General features: G+C 37.4%; 1 protein-coding gene across 1 annotated transcript in view; it reads left to right on the plus strand.

The window, feature by feature from the left end:
* Window positions 1-24475, plus strand: part of TRIP11 (thyroid hormone receptor interactor 11) — a 69998-nt gene extending 45523 nt beyond the window's left edge. The window contains exons 16-21 of the mRNA XM_055418397.2: window positions 5627-5726; window positions 17571-17652; window positions 18479-18593; window positions 19056-19172; window positions 20184-20328; window positions 23503-24475. Of these exons, the coding sequence (XP_055274372.2) occupies window positions 5627-5726; window positions 17571-17652; window positions 18479-18593; window positions 19056-19172; window positions 20184-20328; window positions 23503-23723 (780 nt within the window). The 3' untranslated portion in view covers window positions 23724-24475. The remainder of the gene's footprint in view (window positions 1-5626; window positions 5727-17570; window positions 17653-18478; window positions 18594-19055; window positions 19173-20183; window positions 20329-23502) is intronic.
* Window positions 24476-27182: the final 2707 nt, after the last annotated feature.

Below are 27182 nucleotides of genomic sequence, written 5' to 3' on the forward strand. Positions count from 1 at the left end.
ATTATTGCTATATTTCATACATAAAAAATTATATATAAGAAGTAAAACGAACCCTCATATTGAAAAGATATTTCCTTTAATGTTTTGAAATTTTTACTAAATCTTGAGTGACTGCAGAACAGTATTTACTCATTACTTTTTTCAACTTGAGTTTTATTACCAAAATGTCATGTTATCTTCCAGAAAATGATCAGTGTAGAGGGTTGAAAATTCATCTGAAATTTTCACATAAACAGTATTGTAGTCTAGGTTTTTCTTATTATAAACTTACTCGTATAATATCTAGCATTTTATTTTCATTAAAATGTGCTAGTATTAGGGCTTTTCTGATGGCTCAGATGGTAAAGAATCTGCCTGAAGTGCAGAAGACCTGGGTTCCTTCCCTGGGTTGGAAAGATCCCCTGATGAAGGAGGAAAATGGCAACCCACTCCAGTATTCTTGCTTGGAAAATCCCATGGATAGGGGACCCTGGTGAGCTGCAATCTATAGGGTTGCAAAGAGTCGGACATGACTGTAGTGATTTAGCGCACACACTAGGTTTTTTTTTCTTTTACTCTAACATCTTATTTTCATTAAAATGTTCTAGTATTAAATAACTTCTATTTGAGTCATGTTTTATGATCATGTCTTTGAGATTGGGGAGAACATTAATTTAGAGGATTGTGCGAAACAATATTTAGATAATATAGGAATAGCAACGCAGCAAATACTCACATACTCACCATCTTGTATAAGAAATAGAATGTCACCCATTGAAGTTTTGTAAGCTTCCCTCCACATCTCCTTTCCTTAGCAGCTTTTATGCTTTTTATCCCCTTGTTTTCCTTTATGGTTTTATCGAATACTACATTGTTTGGATATATTATAAAATATTTTTAAACTGTATAAATGGAATTCTAAGCTGTATGTAAATTGAATTCTTCTGAGACTTTTTTTTGCTTAGTGTTATTTTCATAAATTTCAGTCATATTACTATGTTAGACGGTTCATTATTTTCACTGCTGTATTCATTGCATGAATATATAATTTATTTACCTATTTTATTGATAAAGGACATTTCCATTAACTGCTATACAAACAATATGGTTATGAATTTCCTTGTTTATATCTCGACTCATTGGAAAAGACCCTGATGCTGGGAAAGATTGAGGGCAGGAGGAGAAGGGACGACAGAGGATGAGATGGTTGGATGATGTCACTGACTCAGTGGACATGAGCTTGAGCAAACTCCAGGAGATAGTGAAGGACAGGGAAGCGTGGCATGCTTCAGTTCATGTCACAAAGAGTTGGACACACACATGCAAAAAAAATGAAAAGAGTCGAACACAACTTAGTGACGGAATAGCAGTATAGTCTGGTGCTCAGATATAAGAGTTTCAGGTGCGTATCTTGATTGGAATTGCTGGGTCATGGGGTATATATGGGCAGTTTCAACTTTACTAGATTTGGTGGCAGATTGTTTTCTAAAGCATTTGTGATGATTTTCTCCTGCCAGTAGTACCGTGTGTTCTTGTTAATACATCTCTGGCAATGCTACAATTACCAGAATTTTTAAAGTTTTGGCCAGCGTGGTTGGTTGTTGGTCACTAAGTCGTGTCTGACTCTTTGTGACCCCATGGACTGCAGCTTGCCAAGCCTCCCTGTCCTTCACTGTCTCCTGGATTAGCTCAAACTCATGTCTGTTGAGTTGGTGATATCATCTAACCATCTCATCCTCCTGCCCTCAATCTTTCCCAGCTTCTTCCTTAGAGAAGGGAATGGCAAATTACTCCAGTATTCTTGCCTGGAGAACCCCATGAGCAGTGTGAAAAAGCAGTGTGATTGGTGAGAACGGCTATCTATCTTAGGGTTTTAATTTGCATTTCTAGTCGTGAAGTCTAGCATCTTTTAAAATGTTTATTCACCATGGCTGTTTCCTTTCTGATCAGCTCATTAACACATTAAAAATTTATTTCATCTGATGCTTTTAATTGTTTTCAGTGGGTCCAAAACATCTAGTCTGCTACTGTTAGAAGTCCAGATCTTCTTTTTAAACTAATTTTATTTTTTAAAATTTAAAATGTAATATATATTTAGAAAAATAACAAATCAGAAGAAACCAAGAGGGAATTAGTTAAGATAAAAGTTGAAATTAATGAAATAAAAACCCCAAAAATGGTGAAATGAGTAGTGGAATCTAAACGTTAATTTTCAAAAACCTTTTAGTATAGTTTTAAGCTGTATTAATTTCTTTAAAAAATTATATTTTCTTAACTATAAATGCTTTGAAGTTAACAAATTCATTTGAAAGTTTAAATTTATACTAAATTTAATCTTGTAGATTTCAAATGGTAGGTTTTTTAATTTAAAATTTTTTGTTTCAGTCTCTCTGTATATCAGTCAAGGTTCAGCCTGAGAAGCAGAACCAGTAGGATGTGTGTGTGTGTACACATATGCACACACACACACACACATATACATACACATATCCATTGATGCATATACTATATACGGTTTCACACGTATGAGATTTATTACATGAAATTGGTGATATGATTGTGGGGTCTGGCTAAACAAGTTGGAAATTCACAGGTTTGAGAGTATGGAAAGATCACATCATAGGCAGGCTGGAATTCATAGGTATGGACCAAAGCTGTTGTCCCCAGGTGGTCCAGAATGTAAATCACAAACAGGATGAACTAAAGGGGACATGGGCGGAAGCTGCTCTCCACAGATAGAATCTGCTTCTCTTTTATAGAGAAAACCCAGTTCTAGTTTCAGGGCATTTCAACTGGTTCAGTCAGGCCCACCCTGATTATTCAGGATAATATGTCTTCCTTAAATTCAGCTGATTAGGAGCATTTATTACTTTTATAGAATATCTTCATAGCAAGATCTACATTTCATTTGGATAACTGGGGACTAGCCTATCCAGTGGAGAAGGAAATGGCAACCCACTCCAGTGTTCTTGCCTGGAGAATCCCAGGGATGGAGGAGCCTGGTGGGCTGCCGTCTATGGGGTCACACAGAGTCGGACACGACTGACGTGACTTAGCAGCAGCAGCCTATCCAAGAGGATACTACAAACGAAAAAGTTATCACACCCTGATTCAAGATGATGAAACTGTGATCTCACATTCTTGTGGTTGAATCCTCTAGAATAACCAAGGAAATTGTGTAAAAGAACAATAGTGAGGAGGGACTTGCCTACTAAATGTCAAAATAGAGCCATAAATCAATACCATATTGACTAGATTAGTAGAACAGAAGGAGAATCCAGAAATGGAGCCCAAGTTACATTTGAGAATTTAAAACTAAATCCTAAACTACTTTTAATTTAATGGGGAAAAGAGTAGATTAACTAATAAACAGTGTTGGCACAACTGGCTATTTATACTGAAGAAAATAAAATTGGACCCTATCTTACACTATATGCAAAAGTAAATTCCAATTGTATTCAAGCAAGGATTTCTTAACTGTGAGGGGCGCTGGAAGTCTGGAGGTGTTCTTGTCTGTTACACTGACTGGGTGGATCCTCTGGCAAGTGGGTTCAGTTCAGTTCAGTCGCTCAGTCGTGTCCGACTCTCCGCGACCCCATGAATCACAGCACGCCAGGCCTCCCTGTCCATCACCAACTCCCGGAGTACACTCAAACTCATGTCCACAGAGTCGGTGATGCCATCCAGCCATCTCATTCTCGGTCGTCCCCTTCTCCTCCCGCCCCCAACCTTTCCCAGCATCAGAGTCTTTTCCAGTGAGTCAACTCGTCGCATGAGGTGGCCAAAGTATTGCAGTTTCAGCTTTAGCATCAGTCCCTCCAATGAACATCCAGGATTGATCTCCCTTAGAATGGACTGGTTGGATCTCCTTGCAGTATAAGGGACTCTCAAGAGTCTTCTCCAACACCACAGTTCAAAAGCATCGATTCTTCGGCGATCAGCCTTCTTCACAGTCCAACTCTCACATCCATACATGACCATGGGAAAAAAGGCAGAGGCACCAGAGATCAAATTGCCAACATCCGCTGGATCATGGAGAAAGCAAGAGAGTTTCAGAAAAACATCTATTTCTGCTTCATTGACTATGCCAAAGCCTTTGACTCTGTGGATCACAATAAACTGTGGAACATTCTGAAAGAGATGGGAATCCCAGACCACCTGACCTGCCTCTTGAGAAACCTGTATGCAGGTCAGGAAGCAACAGTTAGAACTGGACATGGAACAACAGACTGGTTCCAAATAGGAAAAGGTGTACGTCAAGGTTGTATATTGTCACCTTGCTTATTTAACTTATATGCAGAGTACATCATGAGGAACGCTGGACTGGAAGAAGCACAAGCTGGAATCAGGATTGCTGGGAGAAATATCAATAACCTCAGATACGCAGATGACACTACCCTTATGGCAGAAAGTGAAGAGGAACTCAAAAGCCTCTTGATGAAAGTGAAAGAGGAGAGTGAAAAGGTTGGCTTGAAGCTCAACATTCAGAAAACAAAGATCATGGCATCTGGTCCCATCACTTCATGGGAAATAGATGGAAAAACAGTGGAAACAGTGTCAGACTTTATTTTTTTGGGCTCCAAAATCACTGCAGATGCTGATTGCAGCCATGAAATTAAAAGACGCTTGCTCCTTGGAAGGAAAGTTATGACCAACCTTGATAATATATTAAAAAGCAGAGACATTACTTTGCCAACCAAGGCAAGTGGGTAGGGGCCAGGAATATCAAAAGCACTTCCACTGAGAAATACTATTTTAAAAGTGGTTGTTGTTCAGTCACTAATTTGTGTCTGACTCTCTGCCACCACATGGACACGCAGCACACCAGGCTTCCCTGTCCTCCAGTATCTCCCAGAGTTTGCTCACACTCATGTCCATTGAGATAGTGATGCCATCCAACCATCTCATCCACTGTCATTTATATCTTTAACTTATATTTTAAAAATATCAATGTTAAAAAAGAAAACTATTTTGCAAGAAAATCTAGAAGACCACAAGTGTAGTCCAGAGGCAGGGAGGAGCCTAACTTCAACTAAAACTCAAGAAGCAAAGTGGGACATGTTTGAAGCACTGATATTTGTAGCACTGATGACGGAGTATTCATATCTGCTGTACAAGGTGCGCTTACAGACTAGCTTATGAGAGAAGGTACTCTCAATGGAGAAATGGGCAAGGTATGCGAAGATTTCTGCATGAGGGTAGTTCCAGCTGTCCTATAAACATGAAAAAATGCTCAAATCCACTGGTATGTAGTTAGAGAAATAAAACTTAAAGTAATAAACATTACTTTTATACCCATCATGCTTGTAAAATTAAAAAATTTGTTGCTATATTTCTTGACTTTTTTATCTTTTTCATAGTTTTTTCTCTTATTATTGTCACCTTTAAAATTTTTGTTACCATGTTGTCTTTTAATAGCATTCTCATCTTATATATATATATATAATTCCTCTGAAAGAGACATTATGATGTTGTGAAGTGTGGGTTTTATCTTTCATACTTACCAGTATCAAATGAACTTGCCCATGGTCAGAGAAATACAGCCTCATCAGCTGAAAGGGATTGATTGACTTTAAGCTGTCTTTCAGCTCTATAGTTTGTGAAGTAGTTTTTGCATGCCTCTTCTTAATGAACTTTTCTTCCTCAGGAACGTTTGGATGAAGCAAATGCTGCATTAGATTCAGCATCAAGACTTACAGAGCAGTTAGATTTAAAGGAAGAACAAATTGAAGAACTTAAGAAACAAAGTAGGTTTTTTCCTTTTTCTTTTTTCCCCTACAATACCAGTGTTGAATCAGTGTAGTTTCCTGCCATGCATTGGTACAGTCGAGTGAGAACAACTTCTGTTAGAATGTGACTTCCATTTCTGTCCCCATGATCAGTTTACTTTGATTTGAATACGGTTCCTAGTGAAACCAGTCATAACTTGGCCCTGGCTATCTATTAGTTAGTTCTTCTGAATATTGAGGCTGTTCAGTTTGCTTTCTGCCACCTTGTTGACTATCTAAGGGATAGATTTGACTGAGTCAGCTTGTCACAGTGTGACTTTTCCCTGTTCAATCCATGTTCATCCTGCCTAAAACTGTCTGATATGTTAAAGGAGACAGTGTTCTTAAGTAAAAGAGTAACTTTTTGTGGAATAAATGTCTGCCTGTAACTGGCGTGTTATGATTATAGATGATGCTTTACATGTAGGCACTCATGTATTTTTTGATGCTTGTAAATTATCTCATAGGCCCTGTCAACTCCCTAGGGTGAGTCCTGTGTTTAGGATTATCATTTGGGCCTCAGATAACCAGGTTGATTCATAGTGCTTTGTTAACTCTTAACTTCTGACAGAGATGGCATGTCCTCATTTAATCTCTGATTTAATGGTCCCCAGGAAGTTGAAGCTATTCTATGGCTGCATTTAGTAGGTAGTGATTAAAGGTTATCAGAAGGGTGATGAGAACCTAGAAATGTATCAGCTTCAGGGGATGGGTTAGGAGCAGTAGTACCAAGGCATGTAATTAAGGAATTAAGAAGCACCTCTTAACATGAGATAGAAATAGGCAAGTAGGAGATGGCACAGCACAAACACTGTCAGACAACAGGAAACAGTGACTTGGACATTAAGGAGGCAAGCAGACAAATCACTGAATTGTGGATACCAAAGGACAAGCCAGATAGGTTGGCCTAAAACAAGCAGGAGACAGGAAATGAGAGATTGTTAGGAATAAAAAAAAAATACTAAGAGAATGTGAAGATAGTATCCTTAAGGTCACTAACCTGAGGCATATTAGTGCCCAACTAAAAGTCCTCTGTTTACTTTGTAAGATTTGGCCAGCCATGGAACTCTCAGTGTAATTGAGGGGCTGGAAATGGACAACGAAACAGTTATATATTGGGTCTACATGGGCATTTTATATAAATGTACTGTATTCTTTAGTCTTCTCATATTTTGTTTACCCTTCACCAGAAACTAAAGTAGGCAGTATTAGTTCCAGTTTATAAGTTAAAGACACTGAGATTTAAACTGATGGACATGTGTTTGAGTGAACTCCGGGAGTTGGTGAGGGACAGGGAGGCCTGGCGTGCTGTGATTCATGGGGTCACAAAGAGTCGGACACGACTGAGCGACTGAACTGAACTGAACTGAAAGTTCATAATCTTTCCATGTTGCTCTATTTTTGTCAGGAAAACAGTTGTTTATAGGCTAACTTGTATTTTGTTCTGTATATATCTCCTTTGAAGATAGGATAGTATCCTCTAAGTTGTACCCTAAATATTGAAATGGGTTGCCCTTACCCAGAGGCAGTATTTATTGGGAAAACAGTCTAGTTAGGTTGAAGGCCAGTGTAACTACAGCTTTACCTGGAAGACATACGGCAACCTGGGGGAGACACACTGAGCAGTCAAGGGATTAGCCAAAGAATTGATATCTTCGGGTCGGGCTAGACTAATATAGGTAAAAAGGCAGTATTCTGAACCAACTTCTTGGTCTGTGACAACTCAACTGAATGTCATGCTACTGTAATACCTACGTTCACCTCCCCTTTAGACAACTACCCGTGTTTTTCCCGTTAGATGATAAGATAAAAAAAACGCTGTGACTTATTGTAGTTACTAAATATTTTCAGAGTCCCTGTACTACTTAGTAATTTGTTCAGGCACCCATTTAAATCCTCAGTAGTATAATATTCTTAGATTTTGATTGAAAGTGACAAGGTTTAGGTGGCCTAGGTCCCTATTCATGTAAAAAATTACAAGTAATATTCATTGTAAATATATAGAACTCTGGCCTCATTTTGTGAAGTTAATATTAACCCCAGAAAAAGCTCTAATTATGCTTATACAACTGGTATTTGAAAGGGCAGGCAAGAGGCCAGTGTTGCACAGACAGGAAGAGGGGGAGGCGGTTAAAGGGACGGTTAGTTCTGTTATGTGTTTAAGTCATTCTTGTCATTTAAGCTCTTCTTAACAGTCTGTTTTCTTTTATTACCTAAGTGCTTAATATTACTTTTAGATCTCTAAACACACATGTGATTTTATTTTCTCAAAGCTGCACTTTTGATTTGATAATATAAATAAACCTTTGATTGGCTTGGTTGTTGCAAAAGAATCATTGTATATTTTCTTTCATAGATCATTAAGTACTTTAAATGTTGATTGATGTTGTAATACTGTACTTTATTTTTAACGCAAAACTTGGCCAGACAGCAAAAATATTTGCCAGGAGAAACAGTTTTGAAAAAGACAGATTGGCTTTTGTTGCAGGAAAGTACATAGAGACTTGAATCGTAGAGGCAAAGTATTCTTTTATTTCTAAGCATCTGTGGACTGTCGATGATTAGTTGATATGCGGTTTCAACATTTAAATAATATTAGGGAACTCATTTTAAAAAGCAGTATTTTATTTGAAATGTTTGTGTCATTGCTACCAGAGATGAGATGATTCAGTCTGTCAAACGTATGAAAAGAGAGCTATTGCTTATATAACACCAGTAGTTGATGATTTCAGTCATTCTTAGAGTAGACAGTTGTTAGTGCTGTGTATGTGCAGTTGTGGTTACGAGTCCCGAGTTTTACAGGCTTTGTGTGAAAAGTATGAAGATGCCTTAGTCAGGTGTTAAATATTTAATGTGAACCAACTGCTTGGCTTCTTGTTAGATGCTGTGTGAGATAGTAACTAGGACCCCCTCCTTCTCTTTTTTATAGGAACTCAGTTAAGGAGGAACCTGGCATAGATACACACCATAGGTTCATAGTTTAAGACAGTGGTGCTCAGCTCTGGTCAGAGAGTGCATATTTAGTTCTCCAAGAATCCCATTAAGGGTTAGGGACATTCTGTGGAGAAGAGAAACCCGAGTAGACAGAGCTCTAAACTAGTAGTAAGATTTTACTCCCAAAATGTAAGTTCTTTGTCTTCTCCCCCTCACCCCCAAGCCCCGCACACTATGGGAAAGTAACAATGAAAAGAAACCCTCAGATCCTGTAGGTGCTATAATTTAATAGGTAATGTTGGCTGGTAGAATTACTGCTTTCTTTCCTTTTAGAAATTATTCTTTCAGCATTTTTTCTGTAAGTGTTCTTTTTCAGTGTAGGTCCAAAGACTTATTTCACATGCCATCCTAGATTTTATTGCTTTTTTTCAAACTTAAGACATTAGTCCTCTGTGAAGCAGGTAGGATAATGTCTTTCATGAACTGTTCTGAGTTGATCAGAATTCAGAATTTCTATGGAATTGTCATTCATGGGAGAATGTACACCTGTGGAAACCTAGACTACAGTTGAACCATTAAAAGATGTGTTATACTGCTATGTTCATGGACAAATTTAACATTTTCTTTCTTTTGCTTATTGTTCTCTATTGTCATCCTTGAGATAAATTCCTGCTTAAAGTGAAAATGGTTGGATAAAATTGAAATAAGAAGCACAAAAGAATTACTGTTTTGATAACTCTTATTCAAAAGGGTAGTGAATTTTATGATACACCAAGAAAAATAAGTTTTCATAAGCAATGCAAGTTTAAATTCCAGCACCGGGGAAGTCTTTCAATCTGTGTGCCAGTTTTATAGCCATATCTTAAAGGCCCCATCACTGATTTTTTTTTTAAGGTTTTGTTACTGCTTTTTAAAAAAGTCTTCTATGAGTTGAGAATGGAAAATTTCCTTAGAGTGTTTTTTTAAAGAAAATACAGAAGAATGTATAAAATGAGCCCCAGTAAACCAACTGTAATATGAAGCATAAAAACATTTCAAAACTACAAATATAAAATGTTTAAACTGTTTTTCATGGAGCCACCTTTATGGTGCTGGAAGGTAGATTTTTTATTTTAAATAAAGACATTCCGTTTTCCAGGACATGATTTATACAAGAAAACATATAATGTCCTGTTGAACATAGGCCAGATACATTCCCAGACGCTTTGTTACCCAAACCTTTTGAGGGATTTCTTTATAGATGTTTTTGGCAGAAGTTGTGATTTTAGAGGAAACATATAAGAAATACCAGATGCAGTTTTCTGAGTTGCCATAAATAGTTAAAAAATTGTGATGATATAAACATCTGGGTGTACTAGAAAATGTCAAAATTTTTAATTAAGAAAAAAGCCTATGTCAATTAGGTAAATAATTAGGCCCTTTTCAACTTAATGGTTTTATTTCTTCTTAATTTTTTAATGGTTATATTTTTTAAATGTATGTTTTATTAGTTCTTCTAAGTATAAAGGGAAAAGCAAATTATGTAACTTAGAGAATTTTTGACTTAATGTGTTTTGTGTCTTTTTCTTCATATAGACGAGTAATTCATAAGATAAATCATTTATTCTTTCTGTCCTATGTTACATTCTCAGATAGTCTCCCTTCCCAGAGAAAAAGCAGTCATTCTTTTATTTGTCACAGATTCATTGTTTTCTGCTGTGTACCAGGCACTAAAATAAGTGCTCCAGATACAGAGGTAGGGGACAAGAGTTCTGCCTTCAGGAGGATAGTCACATACTTGCAACAAGGTGTTTGAAAAGGAAGACAGTCTATTCTACCTCATGATGGTGGTGTGGAAGGTAGAAGAGGCTAGTGAAAGGTATACTTGCCCTCACTTGAATGGCGAATACGTCTAGTGAAGCAGGCAGAGAGTTGGGAAGGAACATTCTAGACAGAGGGAGGAATTCGTGTGAAACAGCATCAGATCTGGAAACTGGCTGAGGATCTAGTGGACTAATTATGTGTGTGTGCTGCATTGGTGTGGAGTGTGGAGAAGGCAGAGGTGGGAGTAAGCTGTTGGATCATGAACACAAGTTTTAGACGGGAGCTAAATTATACTATAATTTAGTATAGTATAGCAAATAGGACTAAGTAGAGACAGGGGCATTGGAGAGCTTCTTATAGGGGGCAACAAATTCTCTTCATCCAACTGTTGCCATGCTGGAAAGTGGGTCCAGGGTTGCTAAATCTTCAGATCTTTCAAAAGACACCAGAAATGTAGACTTTGATGTGACATGTAATTGAAGTTAAAAAAAAAACCCTGTGGGCTGAACAAACATTTCTTTGTATCAGATTTAGTCCATGCTGATTTCCAACAGTGAGCTTTCAGAAATGGGTCACGGTTTAGTCTGAAGCTTAGAAAGCCATTTGTCATTAATATAAATCAGTACATATTAGTATACAGTGATGATGATATTCAGTAAGTGGCAAAATTATTATTATGACTACTGGTCACTGATCCAATTGAGGCCCTTTCTTTTGCAGTATGACAGGTCTGTGTCATTTAAAATTTTTAATTTTTAAATTTAAAAATTTATAACTTGATTCACAATATTCAGTCTTTTAAAAAATTGTTAGTTTGTTTTGATATGGAAGAATGCATTACCGATTATCTGAATTTTAATTTAAGTGGTTGAGAGAGGAAGGTAGAGAGGGAAAATAAATTTGATCTGGTTATATTGAAAATATTTACATAAAGTCTCTTTCACATAGATGTAGTAATTCTAACTTAACTGTACAAATAATCCAGTAGACTTCAACATTGATAATTGAGTTTAATCAGATTCCAGTCTATTAAAACTCAAGTTAATGAGGATATACTGTATTCATAAAATTTTTTTGTGAGTTCTTTGCTAGGAAATGGAGTTTCAAAAATTACTTTTCATTCTGCAATTAATAATTATAATTATGGAACAAGAAAACATTCACCATATACTCTAGACCTTAAAATTCTGTTAAAATGGTTGAAAAGCATTGAGTTATAAGACAAAGCAGATGGTAATATGTCTTCAAATGTAAAGAAATACAAGGCGCCTTTATATTTAAAAAATATAATTTGCTGTTATATTGAAAGTGATCTTGTGTAAGTTGAAATTCTGCTAGTAAGACCATCAGATTTCTAGCTTTTGCTGTGATTATATTTCATTGACCAAAGAGGCTAAATCTCCTTATATTAAATATATCAGATTTAAATTTATTTTTCAGGTAGCCAGTGCAAGTAAGACACCAGACGCAGCTTATTTACTGACATATCTGTGTGCTGTGCTTAGTCGCTCAGTCATGTCCGACTCTTTGCGACCCCATGGACCCCACCAGGCTCCTCTGTCCATGGGGATTCTCTAGGCAAGAGAACCGAAGTGGGTTGCCATGCCCTCCTCCAGGGGATCTTCCCAACCCAGGGATCAAACCCAGGTCTCCCACATTGCGGGTGGATTCTTTACCGTCTGAGCCACCAGGGAAACCCAAGAATACTGGAGTGGGTGGTCTATTCCTTCTCCAGGGGATCTTCCTGATCCAGGAATCCAGCCAGGGTCTCCTGCATTGCAGGTGGGTTCTTTACCAGCTGAGCTTCCAGAGAAGCCCCAATTAACTAAATACTTGTGAGTATGAGCTCCATCTGTATTATACATGAATCTTGCTGGAGTGTTAGTCAGAGTTAGCTTTCTGACACCCCTTTGTTTCGGTTTTTGAGATTCTGTTTCCCATTTTAAGGTGAATTTGTCAGGGATAAAAATCACAGGTGACATTGTGTAGTGGGCCTGTGTGCTCCCTGTGAGCTTAACTCCTCCAGGAGTCACCCCAGAGTTATTTCAGCCTGTCTTAAGAGCCTTGGATTCTGCCTCTGGCAATCAAAGACTTGCTGTGGCTGCTCAGGTCGCTGAATGGCCAGCTTGTATGTGCAACCCCCAGAGAAGCAAGTATTTTAATTAATGAGTGGGTTTCCCATTTCCCATGGGACCACTGCACCATATGAGGACTAGGCATCCACCACTCCTGTAAATTTCTGTCACCTGAGAAAACCATATCCGGCAAGGAGCAGTCTTGTCCCTTTTTTCCTGGAGCAAAGCTCTCATACATTTTCCTCACTTTTATCCCGACAAATCTATATCTATAGACATAACTATAATAAAATCATATTTCTAACGTTCTTTTCTTCCTTGTGTTGACTTCTTTGCCTTAGTTTGTAAAGATGACAAGGCAAAATGGAGGAAAAGTTATCAATGTTAATGTTAACCAAAGTGATACATGTTACTGATAATAGTTAGGCAAGGTTGAAAGATGGTATTTTAAGAAATCATATGAATGAGTTCTAGTACTTTATATAGCACTTTACTATTTAGAAAAGTCATATTTAATCACTCAGTAGGTTCTTTCAAAATTTCTTGAGATAAGCAAGCTCAGTTTGCAAAATAGTGAAGTCTGGCACTGGTGACAGGACCATGATTCATATTTCAGGTCTTGTGACAGGAGCACAGTTTCATGCAGGTCTTCTGACTCTCAAGTCCTGCTCCAGCCACCTTTCTTTTCTTAGTGTGTGTATATTAGTTGTGAAGTTGTGTCTGACTCGTCATAATCTCATGGACTGTAGCATGCCAGGCTCCTCCATCCTTGAAATTCTCCAGGCAGAAATACTAAAGTTGGTTGCCATTCCCTTCTCCAGGGGATCTTCCCAACCCAAGGATCGAACCCAGGTCTCACACATTGCAGGCAGATTCTTTACCATCTGAACCATCAGGGAAACCCTTTCTTGGTCAGGTGGCTGTTAAATAAACTTGAGTCTTGTCCAAGGGAGCTTAGTCATAAAATAGCCAGTGACTTTGTGAGGAGTGTGACCTAATTTTACAATGCTTTCTAAAGACAGTATTATAGTACAGCGTTGCTAACCGCAAATAAAATGGAAAATTGTGGTGTACTGATTTGTTGTAGTCACTCACATTTTATGTTTACTTTTGATTTTAAATCAAATGATGAAGACCCTGGCACCATCTCTCAGTATTACAGAGAAGAGGCTCTGATATGGATTTAGGATGTCAGATATTCAGAGGAACTCTTAACCTAAACCAGACCAATCCCAGTTACTTTGTTGCTCAACTTTAAAGTGTACCCTGTCCCTGCCCTTTTTTCCCCTTCTAATTTCCAAAGGATTATTTTGGCATGTTTTTAGGTTATTTCACAGGGATATTGTATTTGGCTAGATACTCACTTCTGAATAACTGTATTTTGCCTGCCCATATAAATACAATTCTGATTTCAAATTGTGGTTTGAATTAGTGTGCAGTTTGTGGAGAAGTATTGAGAATCCGATGGGAGGAGAATAGGTATGCCTGGAGAAAAGAGCAAATCTGTAGGGATCTTTGAAGTCAGTATTCGACTTTCTTTTCTAAATCTTTCCTAGTTAATACCACCTTTCCAACCCTTTCCCCCAAAGTCCAAGGTTGTTTTCTAGACTCAAGTATCAGTATCCATTTAAACTACTACTTGAATTTTAAATAGCCCTCTGCATGTTTTCGAGGATAGTCACACTGTCAGTTCTCTTTCTCACTAGCTCAGGACTAGCTTATATTCTGATAATGAAATTTTTAGGAAATTTGTACCCTCTTATTTTGGCCTTAAGGTTGTTTTGAGGGCTTCCCAGGTGGTGCTAGTGGTAAAGAACCCACCTGCCATTGCAGGAGATGTAAGAGATGTGGATTCAATCACTTGGTCAGGAAGATTCCCTGGAGGAGGATATGGCAACCCTCTCCTATATTCTTGCCTGGAGAATCCCATGGACAGAGGAGCCTAGCGGGCTACAGTCCATGAGGTCACAAAGAATCGGACATGACTGAAGTGACTTAGCACACATGCATGCAAGGATGTTTTGCTTATATCTCTCAGAACACAGAGCTTTCAATAAGAATTTTACCAATATTAACTAATTTTCATCAAGAAAATATTTACTACTTGAACTTTATTAAGATGGATTTCTTGATCAATTTTTCATAGAGCAAAGTTTAATTTTTCTAATTTATTTTACTAAAGTCATTTTTATCAGAAACAAGGCTGTGAATTTTACTCTGAAGATGTCTAGTTATCATTCATTTTCAGTTCAGTTCAGTCGCTCAGTCATGTACGACTCTTTGCGACCCCATGGACTGCAGTATGCCAGGCCTTCCTGTCCATCACCAACTCCCAGAGTTTACATAGACTCGTGTCCATTGAGTTGGTGATGCCATCCAACAATTCAGTTTTATCTTTTCTCTTTTAATGAGACAGTGTAGTATAATGGTTATATTCTGGTTATACTCCAAAGTAGTGTTATCCATTAAAAAAAATACAATGTAAGCCACAGTTAGAATTAAAAACATTTTAGTAGCCACATTTAAAAAGTAAAAAGATATTGAGATTAATTTTAATAATATATTGTATCTAGAATTTATCATTTTGAAATGTAATCAATATAAAAATCATTAGTTTTTAGAAGAAAGTAGATAGGAGAAGGGAAGTTTCAGAGAAAGGGAAGGTTCAGTTCAGTTCAATCGCTCAGTCGTGTCCGACTCTTTGTGACCCCATGAATCACAGCACGCCAGGCCTCCCTGTCCATCACCAACTCCCGGAGTTCACTCAAACTCATGTCCATCGAGTCGGTGATGCCATCCAGCCATCTCATTCTCTGTCGTCCCCATCTCCTCCCGCCCCCGTCTCCTCCCGCCCCCAATCCTTCCCAGCATCAGACTCTTTTGGGGTTGGCTAAATTTGACCTTCTCTTCTACCACCTTTCCATAGCCTGGGAAAGAAGTGGAGGAGGACGAAAGAGAAGGCTGTGCTCCTCTGGCTCTTACTTTAGTTGGGGAGTGGGGTGGTTAATTCAGACCATGAACAAGAGATTAACTTACTTGCTGTTCTTCCTCTGAATAGAGTTCTAGAAAAGGCTCCTTCACTAGAAAAGGCCCACTTGGCACCCTGGTTTGTAGTATGTATGTGTCCGTTAAGAATCTGTAATGTCTTTTTCTGGCCCAGACTTAAGTAATAGTCTTGTTCTCTTTGTCTCTGGGTGTCTGTCTCTCTCTTAATGTCCAAGCTTAAATTCTTCCCTGGAAACACAGGAAAGGAAACGTTTGTAGTAGATTTTCCAAACACAAACCTTGCTTTTATAATATGGTTATGACAACCATCTCTGTTTTGGTAAAAGTTAGCCTATTACATTTTGCAGTTTAGATTTTGGCAATTTGGAAAAGCCATAGTCATTGCAAACAGTTAAACTGGACATTTTGAATATACAGTTAGTACTGTAAATCGGGATTTTAGGCATTGTACAGACAGAATGAAAACATAAAGCAGATGAATCTGGCTTAACATGTAAGGTTCAGAGAAAACTTCGAGGAAGGGACTTGGGCACTGAGATGGGAAGGGTAAAGAGTTAATAGGCAGTGCCAACGGAAAAGAGCTTTCCAGGCAGAAGGAAAAACATTTGCTGAGGTCTGCAGTGGGAATTGAGAGTTCAGAAATAAACCATACATTTCTGGTCAATTGATTTTCAACAAAGATTCCAAAAGAATAGTTTTTTCAACACTTTGCTACTGGAACAACTAGGTATCTGCACATATAGGAACCTTGGACCCTTACCTCACACCATTCAGAAAAAGTAACTCAAAGTGTGTCATGGACCTACATTTTAGAGTTAACTCTGAAACTCTTAGAAGAAAACGTAGGAGTAAATCTTCGTGATACTGAGTTTAAGCAGTGGCTTCTTAGACAAGGCAAGAAACATAAGAAAAAATAAATTAGACCCATCAAAATTAAAACTTTTGTGCTTCAAAGGATACTGTCAAGAAAGTGACTGCCCACAGAGTAGAAGGAAATATTTGCAAGTCATATAGTGGATAAGGAAGCTTGTATCCTGCTACTACTAGGAAAATGCTGCATAACTCAAAAAGAGTAGGTTTGTGGAAAGAGGTCAAAGTCTAGTGTTCGGATGTGAATATTTCTTGATTTGAGCTCTGCTGCAAAGCATTCTCCTTTTCATTTCCTTCAGAATGAAATTTGTAATCTAGCTTGATGTTAATAAGCATCTCATTTGGCTCAAACTATCCATTTCTGAGGAAACAGGTGTAGACTCCATGGGTGTGCTGAGAGTTCCTTAGTCTAGGAATCCATGGCGCTCCATGGCATGGTTGATTATGAACAGGGTCTCTCCCTGTTGTAATTTTAGACTTTGCTTTTAATACTGTTTAGATTCCAAGCGTTCTGCCAAGACTTTACACATTTTGCTTCCTTTTCAAATAACTAAGAATTTAAAAATAAAATAGTCCAAACATCTTTCTAAATCAGTCAGAAGCTATATAGTATCTTGCCTAGTCTGTTAGAATCAGTGATCTGAATTTTTTGCAGTTTACCTCAGGATACTTTGCCCTGGCAACTGCCTCCTGAGCCACGGTCTTGATTGTGTTAGCTGCTTTTCTTCGTCAGCTCACTAAAAAAGAGTCCAGCCAGGAAAATGGAAAAAGGAAAATCTAAAATTGTCCGTTCCGTTTTTTCCCGTTAAAAAGTGGCTCTGGAAATGTTTCATGCAAGGAAGCAGCGGTGAAAAATCTCTTTGAAAACCTTTGGTTTCTAAATTTTCTGTTAAGGAATTGATTATTTTATTGGGGGTAAACAATGTGAATTAATGCATACTCTGGCTTCTAGGTAATTTCTATACCAGAGAGCCTAATTCCCTGAACCAAAGAAGAGATGGACGTAATTTAATATTCCTAATTAGAATAAGTACATATATTCAAAATTCAGTAAAGATGTCATAAATCTCATTATATATTCATACAGGTTATTTTAATCAGTTAATGACTATCTTATTCATGTATTTTAAAACAGATGAGCTCCAACAAGAAATGCTGGATGATGTACAAAAGAAATTGATGAATTTAGTAAATAGCACAGAAGGAAAAGTGGACAAGTATGCTCTGCCTTTTGCTTTTATGTATTTTATGGGGATCACTTTTATGGTAAAAACAGTTTCTACATGTAAATGTGTGTGATTAAGTTTTTTAAAACCTTTTGTTTTTCTTATATAGTGATGAGTTGCAGGTAGTTTTAATGAGGGGTCAGTAACTTGCCTTCTCTTGGTTTTTAAATAGATTTTCCAAGCTTAAGATTCTTTTTCTTAAGACCATATGGAAGAGATCACCGCAGTACGAAGTACTTCGGAAATATGAAGTTTATTCTTACCATTCTTTTTTGTTCTCTTTACTGCCCTTAAGTGGACGTATCTTGCTCAAATGCATTAGGTGTGAAACCTAGGTATACATGTAGTTTGTCTCTTTAACATTTTAAAGATTTAGATATTATTAGCAGATTTTTAATAAGTGTGAATGAATGGGGAAATAGAAGCGTAACCATTAAGCACAAGAACTGTCCATCACCATTTAGGATCGGGAGGAGAGAGAACTCTGAACTGTCTCCTTATAATACCAACCTAAGCAGTCCCTGAAAATTACTAATGAAGCACCAGTCTCAGTTGATTATTTGATTGAAGAAAGTGGGTGGCTTGTTAAGTGATGTTTTTAAAGGGGCACATTTTGAGTTGTTTGCTGTGTTCCTTAATTAGACTTGCTAAGATTTTGTTAAAGCGACTTTAAAATATTTTATTGTTTATTGTTCTTGTAATTAAGTGCTGTTTAAGTATAATTAAATATTTGTATGTTCATTATTTATTGTTTGGATACACTGGATATTGAGACAACTGGCAAGTTAGCCTGCACTGTTTCTGCCTTCATTTTCAGAGTCCTGATGAGAAACCTCTTCACTGGACACTTCCACACACCAAAACATCAGCGTCATGAAGTGTTACGATTAATGGGAAGCATTCTAGGTATCAAAAAGGAGGAAATGGATCAGGTAACTGAACATTGAATGCCATTCTGAATATATTTATAACTAGACTAGTTGGCATCATATAAAAGAATCTCAGTATATTTATAACTAAAATACTTGGCATCATATAAAAATTTTTTTTCCTGTGTTTTATATAACTTTTGCTGAATACAATAATATAGAAATGGAATCATTTTATATTACAGAGAAGATTTGTGCAGTTTGTATAATATTAGCGTAAATGTTTCATAACTTATAAGTCACAATTCATATCAGAATGCTGAAAGTTTGAGAGATGACAGTCCTCAGGCTTTATTTGAGATAGTGCTTGGGATGACATTTCAGTGTATATATAGCGTCCATCAGTAGGAAACTGGGACATGGACTTGAAAAGCATGAGTTACTGCCATCTGAAATCATGTAAAAATGCTTCTGTTTTCTTTTCTTATATTGATCATATTTTCCTCTTTTAAAATAATCTTTCAGTTGTTGACTGAAGACCAGGGCGGTGTTACCAGGTGGATGACTGGATGGCTTGGAGGAGGATCGAAGAGTGTTCCCAGCACACCTCTGAGACCAAGTCAGCAGTCTCTGCTTAATAGTGTAAGAGTTGGCTTCATTCTTGCTGAATAGGAGTAGTGACATCGTTGTGCATCACATGTGTTTGCAAAGAATTAGACTTCTTTTTCAGGTTATTTTATACAGCCGTGTTATTTTGGAGTTGTGGAAACTAAGATCCAAAGATGTGATTAGCTTACGGATAGTAAGCCAGTTTTAATAGTTTTATTGCATATAGGTTTTATTTTAACATTTTGTTTACATGATACTTTTATTTTTCAAAATATTAAGTGTTCCTTCCTTTGTTTTTGATCATACTGCTATCAGCACATAATCATTTGTCTCTTACTACTAAATTATTAGATTCTCAAAGACAGAGGCTCTGTTTTATGCCTGTGTGTATCTATGTATTCACTGAGTCAGTTGAATGCTTGTTGAGCACCTGCTGTGTGTCCGACTGTTCTTAGCATGGAGAATGCAAGCTACACACCAGATAGATGAAGTGCTTTTCTTCAAAAAAACTGACATTCTGGTAGGAGGTAGCAGTTAATTAACATGAAAACATGACCCCTGGTATACAGTAGGCTTAAAATGAGTATTAATTGAATTGAATACCACTGTGAGTTAGAATGTGGAGTTTACTTCTTTATTTTATTTATTTATTTATTTATTTTTAACTAAACAGGAAACTGAGGATAGGTGACTTACCTAAAGCTGGTGAAAGACAGAACTCTTAAATTGAGTGGCATAAAATTTAAAGGAAGGTTCTACACTACATTATTTTAATCTGATAATAATATTACTGGTGACCTTTTACTGTACTCATTGATTGGGTGCTACTGTAGAAAAATGTGATTATTTGATGCTTGTTTTCTGTCGATACCTGTGTATCAGAGTAGTAAACACTTTTAATTGTTCATAAGGCTTGTTTATAAAGAAATGATTCAGATAGCGTGACTAGTTTCTAATATGAATTAGAATAGCTGGTACAGTTTCTCAGTTGTAGTGAATATAATTTTATTATCTGCCTAATATATCCAAAATATTTCTTCTTAGTCTTTTTCAGAACTTTTTGTTAAATTTCTAGAAACAGAATCTCATCCATCTGTTCCACCACCCAAGCTTTCTGTTCATGATATGAAACCTCTAGATTCACCAGGAAGGAGAAAACCAGATACAAGTACACCAGAAAGTTTTAAAGGTAAAGTCAGATACTTATTTTCTTTTCTACAATTTAAAAAGTTGATGATTCATGATGATGTTTTACAGTGATACCAACTGAAGTTTTAGTGTTTTTGAAAATGTGCAAGGACTTCTTCCAAAATTCCAGTAAGGCATTAGATTTTGGCTTCATATATATATTCTTATAGCAATCTGATATTTAATTAGCTTAGGTTAATTTAAGCAATATGAAATATTTTCCCTTTATATATTGGAATAATTCTGTCTCTGCATAAGCCACGTTGAATTATTCTTGGGAGTGCTTGGTGGATCTGGTAAACCTTTGTTCACCCATTTTCCTTTCTCACTAATAGTGCTTATTGCTAATCAGAGTTAGAATTGTAGTTTATATAGTTAGAGAAAGGTTTTTTTCCATGTGATAATCTGAATATTATACTCAGTAACCAAAGTTGGTATGTTAATAATATGTACAAGAGCAGTTTAGTAAACTAGCTTAGACATCCAAGAACATTATGAAGAGTTCTTATGTGTTGAAAGGCCTGCCTGGAAGCAAATGGTTTGGTGGTTCTACAATATGTGGGCGTAGTTTTCTATCCTACTGGGTTGTAAAGATCTTATTCATGCTATTCACATCCCCTGTGTTGGCATGCAGTAAAGTTTCATTGAAGTATAATCGATTAGACTCTGTTTATGCACACGTGCGTGGTCAGTCGCTTAGTTGTGTCTGACTCTTTGCGAGCCAGTGGACTGTAGCCCTTCAGGCTCCTCTGTCCATGGGATTTCCCCCTGGAGTGGGTTGCCATTCCCATCTCCAGGGAATATTCCCAACCCAGGGATCAAACCCGGGTCTCTTGCATTGCAGGTGGATTCTTTACAGTCTGAGCCGCTAGGAAAGCCCATTAGACTCTGTACAGATTCTTTATGGGAAGCTCTGTATGTTTTACCTGAAATCTTCACATTTTAATAGACTAACATGTTTGCTAGCTGGACTGTAAAGGTACATATTATATACTCAAGTTTATGTCACTTGCTCGGTACTTAAATTTGGATAAAATACTGAATTTATATTCTAAAATTTTAAGAACTTCTTTAGTCCTTCTCTCAGCTCTCAGAAGTCGCTCAGTCATGTCCAACTCTCTGTGACCCCAGGATTGTAGCCTACCAGGCTCCTCCATCCATGGGATTTTCCAGGCAAGAGAATTGAAGTGAGCTGCCATTTCCTTCTCCAGCAGGCATTGAACCCGGGTCTCCTGCATTGCAGGCAGACGCTTTACCGTCTGAGCCACCAGGGAAGCCTTCTTTAGTCCTTTCTTAGATGAATATTTCTATTTTCCTGAACTTTTATAGAAAGTGAAAGTAGTAAAATTATTTTAAGTAAAAGATTGGTCTACTAAATTTAGCCTTTAGAAAAGTCTTAACTTTAATGTGTAGACTATACTAAAAACAGTTTTTTCTTGTTATGCTAGATTTTAGCTTTTTTTTTTTCTTTAATTAATTAATTTCTGGCTGTGCTGTGTCTTCATTGCTGCAGGCTTGTCTCTAGTTGCAGCAAGCAGGGGCTCCTCTTTGTTGCCCTGCGTGGGCTTCTCATTGCAGTGGCTTCTTTTACTGTGGAGCAAAGGCTCTAGGGCACACGGGCTTCAGTAGTTGTGACTCCTGGGCTCGAGAGCACAGGCTCAATAGTTGTGGCGCGTGGACTTAGTTGCTCCAAGGCATGTGGGATCTTCCCGGGCCAGAGACCTAACCCATGTCTCCTGCATTGGTAGGTGGATTGTTTACCACTAAGCCACCAGGGAAACCCTAGTTTTAGCATCTTTCAAGATTCCAAAATTTATTTTGGCAGGGTCTCCCTTCCCCCTCTCCTCCCCCTGCCCTGCCCCTTCTTTCCTCTCCTTTTCTTTTGTACGCCTCCCCACTTCAGTTATCAAGTCATATGCCCAGCTTGATTTGTGTTGCTCAGAGACAAAAGCCAGAGCTTACCATGTAGCTATTTCAGAGTTTGGAGAATTGTCATTCACAGGAAAAAGTACAGCTTGTGGACCCAAGGGTGCTCAGTGATAAGTAGATTTGATACATTTGTCTCAATGCTTCCTTTGTTTTAGAGGCCTCTTTTATTTGAGTTTCCCATCACTAAAGAGGGTGTCTTTGAGGGGTTGCTTGTCTCTGAACAAAGAAGTTGTTAATGGCCTTGGGTAATAAAGCAGAATTCTGTCCACTAAGACTTTAGGGCATAAACTAAGTGCTGTTTCAGTAAAAACTTAATTGTTCAGCCTGACTTCACAGAAAAATAATGAGAATTGTTTTCAAGCCTTTGAATGTCTAAAAGATGACCGTTTAATGTAATGCATACATTGCTTGTTGTTTTGGTAAATTAATATTAAATCTGATTGTTATTATAATATGGATGCCAATCTTTTTCATGACCATTTTAATTATTTGGGCAAAACAAGTTCTCAAGTCCTCCCATCTTTCAAATGGTTAGATCGAATTTGCCTGGTAACATAGGAAACACTTTTTAGAAAACTGTTGTTATAGTAAATGACATCAATCCCCAGAACTGGGAAGCTCCCTGTGTGGTTCAAATGGCTCGCTTCCCGAGAGTGTCTTTGCCTGTGTGATCCGCTTCCTCTTCTTTGTGCCCTCTAGGTGCACAGGTCTCTGCCTGATTGCACCTTTCCTTCCCTACCTCCTTCCATATAGATGGGAATTCCCTGGTGGCTCACATGGTAAAGAATCTTCCTGCAGTGCAGGACACTTGGGTTCGATCCTTGGGTCGAAACGATCCCCTGGAGGAGGGAATGGCAACCCATTCCAGTGTTCTTGTCTGAAGATTCCATGGATAGAGGAGCCTGGTGGGCTAAGTCTGTGGGATCACAAAGAGTCAGACACAACTGAGCAACTAACCCTTTCAGCACACAATACAACACACATAACTGGTATTAACTGTAAGACAGCAATATTAATGTGTTTAATAATATTAGCTCTACATACAAATATTTCTCTCTCCCATTCCTTTCTCTTATTTATTGCTTCTTTTACCTTCTATATTTCATAGACCCTGCTTATCAGATCCAGAACCTAACAGCGTATAAGTTAAATTTATTTGGGGGCCGAATCTCGGAACCTAAAACACATGTATACTGGTGACCAGATAATATGTGGGAGACTGAATCATCCTTGTTTTGTCGTTTAGATACAGCGGCGTCCAGGGCTGGTAGAAGAACAGATGTGAATCCATTCCTGGCTCCCCGCTCTGCAGCTGTGCCTCTCATTAACCCAGCTGGACTTGGACCTGGCGGGCCTGGGCACCTCCTTTTGAAACCCATCTCAGACGTTCTGCCCACATTTACGCCTTTGCCGGTTTCGCCCGACAACAGTGCTGGAGTTGTGCTGAAAGACCTTTTAAAGCAATAGATTATTCTCAAGCCAGAGATGACATATATAGCACTTTAAAGAAAAAGAACCATGAACACTATCTACGTACTTTATCACAAAGTGGCCTTTTGGAAAAAATTGTGTATATGTTTGCAGTTATACTTTCTCTAAATTTAATACTAATATTCTTAATGCTTTTAGAAATCGCAAGAGTTAGAGGAGGAAATGTTTGCGATCTTATCTCCTTTTTTTCCCCTGTCTCATTTGACCTAACTTAAGCTAGAAACATTCTTCTTAATTTTAATTTACAAAAATAAGAAAAATAAAAAGACAAAAATGCTAGTAGCTATATATAATTTCTTTCCTTTCCAAGCTCATTTAAACTAGAGACATATAGTTATCTTTTAAAGATAATCAGTAGATTTACAAAAAAAAAAGGGGGGGGGAGAAGAAAATAGTAGTGGCTTATCCACATAGTGTGAAAATTGATCTATCTTTAGGCCAAGAACAAGATTGTCCCTGGCAGGTGACAGGCGTCCTGAGGTAGAAGGCGTGTTGTTTGTCTCTCTTCAGTCTAATCGTGTGTGTAGATTGATGTGACCACAGCACAGAGACAGCAGTTTCAGCCAGGATCCCTTCCTGCCCCCCTTTCACAGTCGTAGCCACTTTCTTCCCTCCTGGCTCCTTACCTTCTGGCACCCCCTCACAATGCTCCTCTATAATTTTGTCATTTCAAGAGTGCCATTCACTGGAATTGTACACTGTAATCTTTTGAGATGGCCTTTTTTCACTCACCATGATTCCCTTGAGATCCTTCTCCATTGCTGAACCTATCAGATGCTTCTTCCTTTTCACTGTTAAGTACATATTGTCACTGTATGGTTTCGCTTTAAGAGCTAAAGTGTCTCTTTAAAGATACCGTCTTAAGATGTTTCCACACCCCTACTCACAACTTTGATCTAAGTGTTCAGTTGTACAGCTGCATTTACAGAACTGCAATCAGCAATATCCCTAGATACACCGCCTCCTGCCTCTGTCTGAGGCGTTGACATGAGAGGGACGGCCACCCAGGGGTCGTCTGTTATCTTCACGGTCCCGAGGGCAGTGAGATCACTTGGGCAGCACCAGCGCCAGGTGTTTGGAACTTAATGGGAAGGGAGTATCCCTTTAATTCTTTTATAAGCCCCTCATAAAAATCCTGACTTGGAATTTAATTATATCAGGATGTTCATGTTTGTATTAGTTGTTGAAGTTGTACATTTAAAGACATTTCTTTCCTAATTTTGTAAATTTCGATATGACTTTAAAATAGATACATCTGTATAATAAGGAAAGATGAAAATGATACTAATCCAAATATGTAAATAGGCCTGGCTCTGGCCAGGGCTAAATTTGGTCATTTGTAAATTTTGCTGTGATTAACTGTATACTTTGTACTGTATTTAGAGGATTGGAAGTCATTATGTGTTGCTAGATAAAGCTTGTTTTTCTGGAAAATCTAGTAACTTAGACATTGCTGCTTTGGAACGTCCCCTGTCTCCTTGGCTAACTTATTTATATTGCCATTCTTTATTTAGTATACTTTAAAGGAAGTTGTCATAACAGTTCTATATTAGAACTATCAAACTGCCTCCTGTCTGTTTTGTCCACTATTGTTTCTCTATGAAATGATTACTCTTAGGTTTTATAAGGTCCTTTCAAAGATACTTTCACTGACCATCCTAAATTATTTGCTGCTTGCCATTGAATTTTCATTTCAGTGTGGAGCATCTGAAATAAAAGTTTCTCAGTTAAAAAAAAAGACAACGTGATCCTTTATTTTGAAGGAATATAATGACAGAAAAAATTTCCTCTTTTAATTTGGAAAGGAGATGCATGGTGGGTATAAGTAGCATGTCATCATATTTTAAATGCCTTTTATGATATTTTCAGTATTTCCTTTCTTGATTCCAAACAGCCTATTCCCCCTCACCCCATAGTTTAACAGAAGTTGGAAAGCTGTTATGGGTGGATTGCATATCTAAGCATCCCAACATGACCTTACATGGCTGCTATTTTTAAAAGTATGTGACCTTGTCCTAACGCTGTAGTACCTAATGTTTCAATTGTATCATCATCGAAACTATAGCTCACTGGTATGCATACTAAGTGTTTGTTGATCTAAACCAGACATAACTCATCTACTTTTCTGAATTAAGTTGTGTCAGAGACGAACCATCTGCTCAAGGAATCTTCTTAGTAATCATATAGTGATGAAGCATATAATTCTGATGTTAGCAGTTGGACATTGCTAATGCTAATTTTATTGCAGTACTTTAACTACAGTAATTTTACTGTTTATTCTTCTAGAAACTTACTAAAATTTGTGGTTGAATTTTACCATCGCTGCCACAGTTTTCCACAACATTCCTAATGGTTTTCAACTGCTTTATTGTAGTAGAAAATTCGTCCAGCCATTGGATTTGATTTTAGTATAATACTGTATTTCATGGTTAATTTTTAGTTTAAACATGGGGGGAAAGGATTGACTTTCTTAAAACCATCCAATTAAATATTAAATATCCCCCTCAAATAAAGCCTTAGTTTATTTTAATCTTTTAATGGACAGTTGAAAGGAGGGAAAAGTCAAAATACTTTTCCAGTCAGTAGATGAGAAACAAAACAACAATGCTTCAGGAACAAGGGAGAAATAATTATTGATAAAGCATTATTATGTATCATACTTAGGGCATATTAATTTTATTTTTAAGGCTAATGAAGTTTTTCATATATCAAAGTATTTAAAACATCTTCTGTTAATAAAAATTAATCTTTAGTTTTGTAAACATCGAGTATAACATTTATATATTCCTATGGAAAAAAAACTTTCATGGAAAAAATAATGGTACTTTTAATGATCTGACATTTGTGATTATTTGCCAGTCTTTACTTTCTAACTTATTAAGGTTTCTCTAGTTAAAACTGATAAGTTGTCTTTTGACTTTTAGGGAAATATCCTGTGGAATATTTACAGTCCAACCTTAATACTGGGTTGTATTTTATGGAACTAAAGTCAGTGCATTTCTGAATTTCTCAGGAGCACTGCAAGGCAGAAAAACTAGTCCAAATAAAAATGATATATGTAAACTGGCAATGTCTTCATCCACAATAAAAAAAAACTTTTTTAGCAAACAGCTGCTGACTTTTTCTTTAGAAGGGGGAGAAATGACTTACACATGTTGTTTATAGCAGCAGTTGATGAACTACTGAAGCTAATATCTTCAAGTGTTCACCGGATGTCTGCTAATAGAATGGTGTTTGAGCTTTGGAAATATTAACTATGAACAGTTTAATAGATGCTCAAGGTTATGTGTGCAAAGAGGATCTGAGAGGTTTTAGCCAGGCCTTTTTTTCCCAGAGGTGATAGTATGCAACAGTGGGCTCTTGGTTTTTCTGCAAAATAATCAGCTATGTACTCAGTTTTTCTTAGATGTGGAACTTGTTTTTTTGGTTCGTTTG

This window comes from Moschus berezovskii, chromosome 21 (assembly GCF_049115385.1).
Source record: "Moschus berezovskii isolate FMDL1 chromosome 21, NW_MosBer_1.0, whole genome shotgun sequence".
In the NCBI taxonomy this organism is placed as follows: Eukaryota; Metazoa; Chordata; class Mammalia; order Artiodactyla; family Moschidae; genus Moschus; species Moschus berezovskii.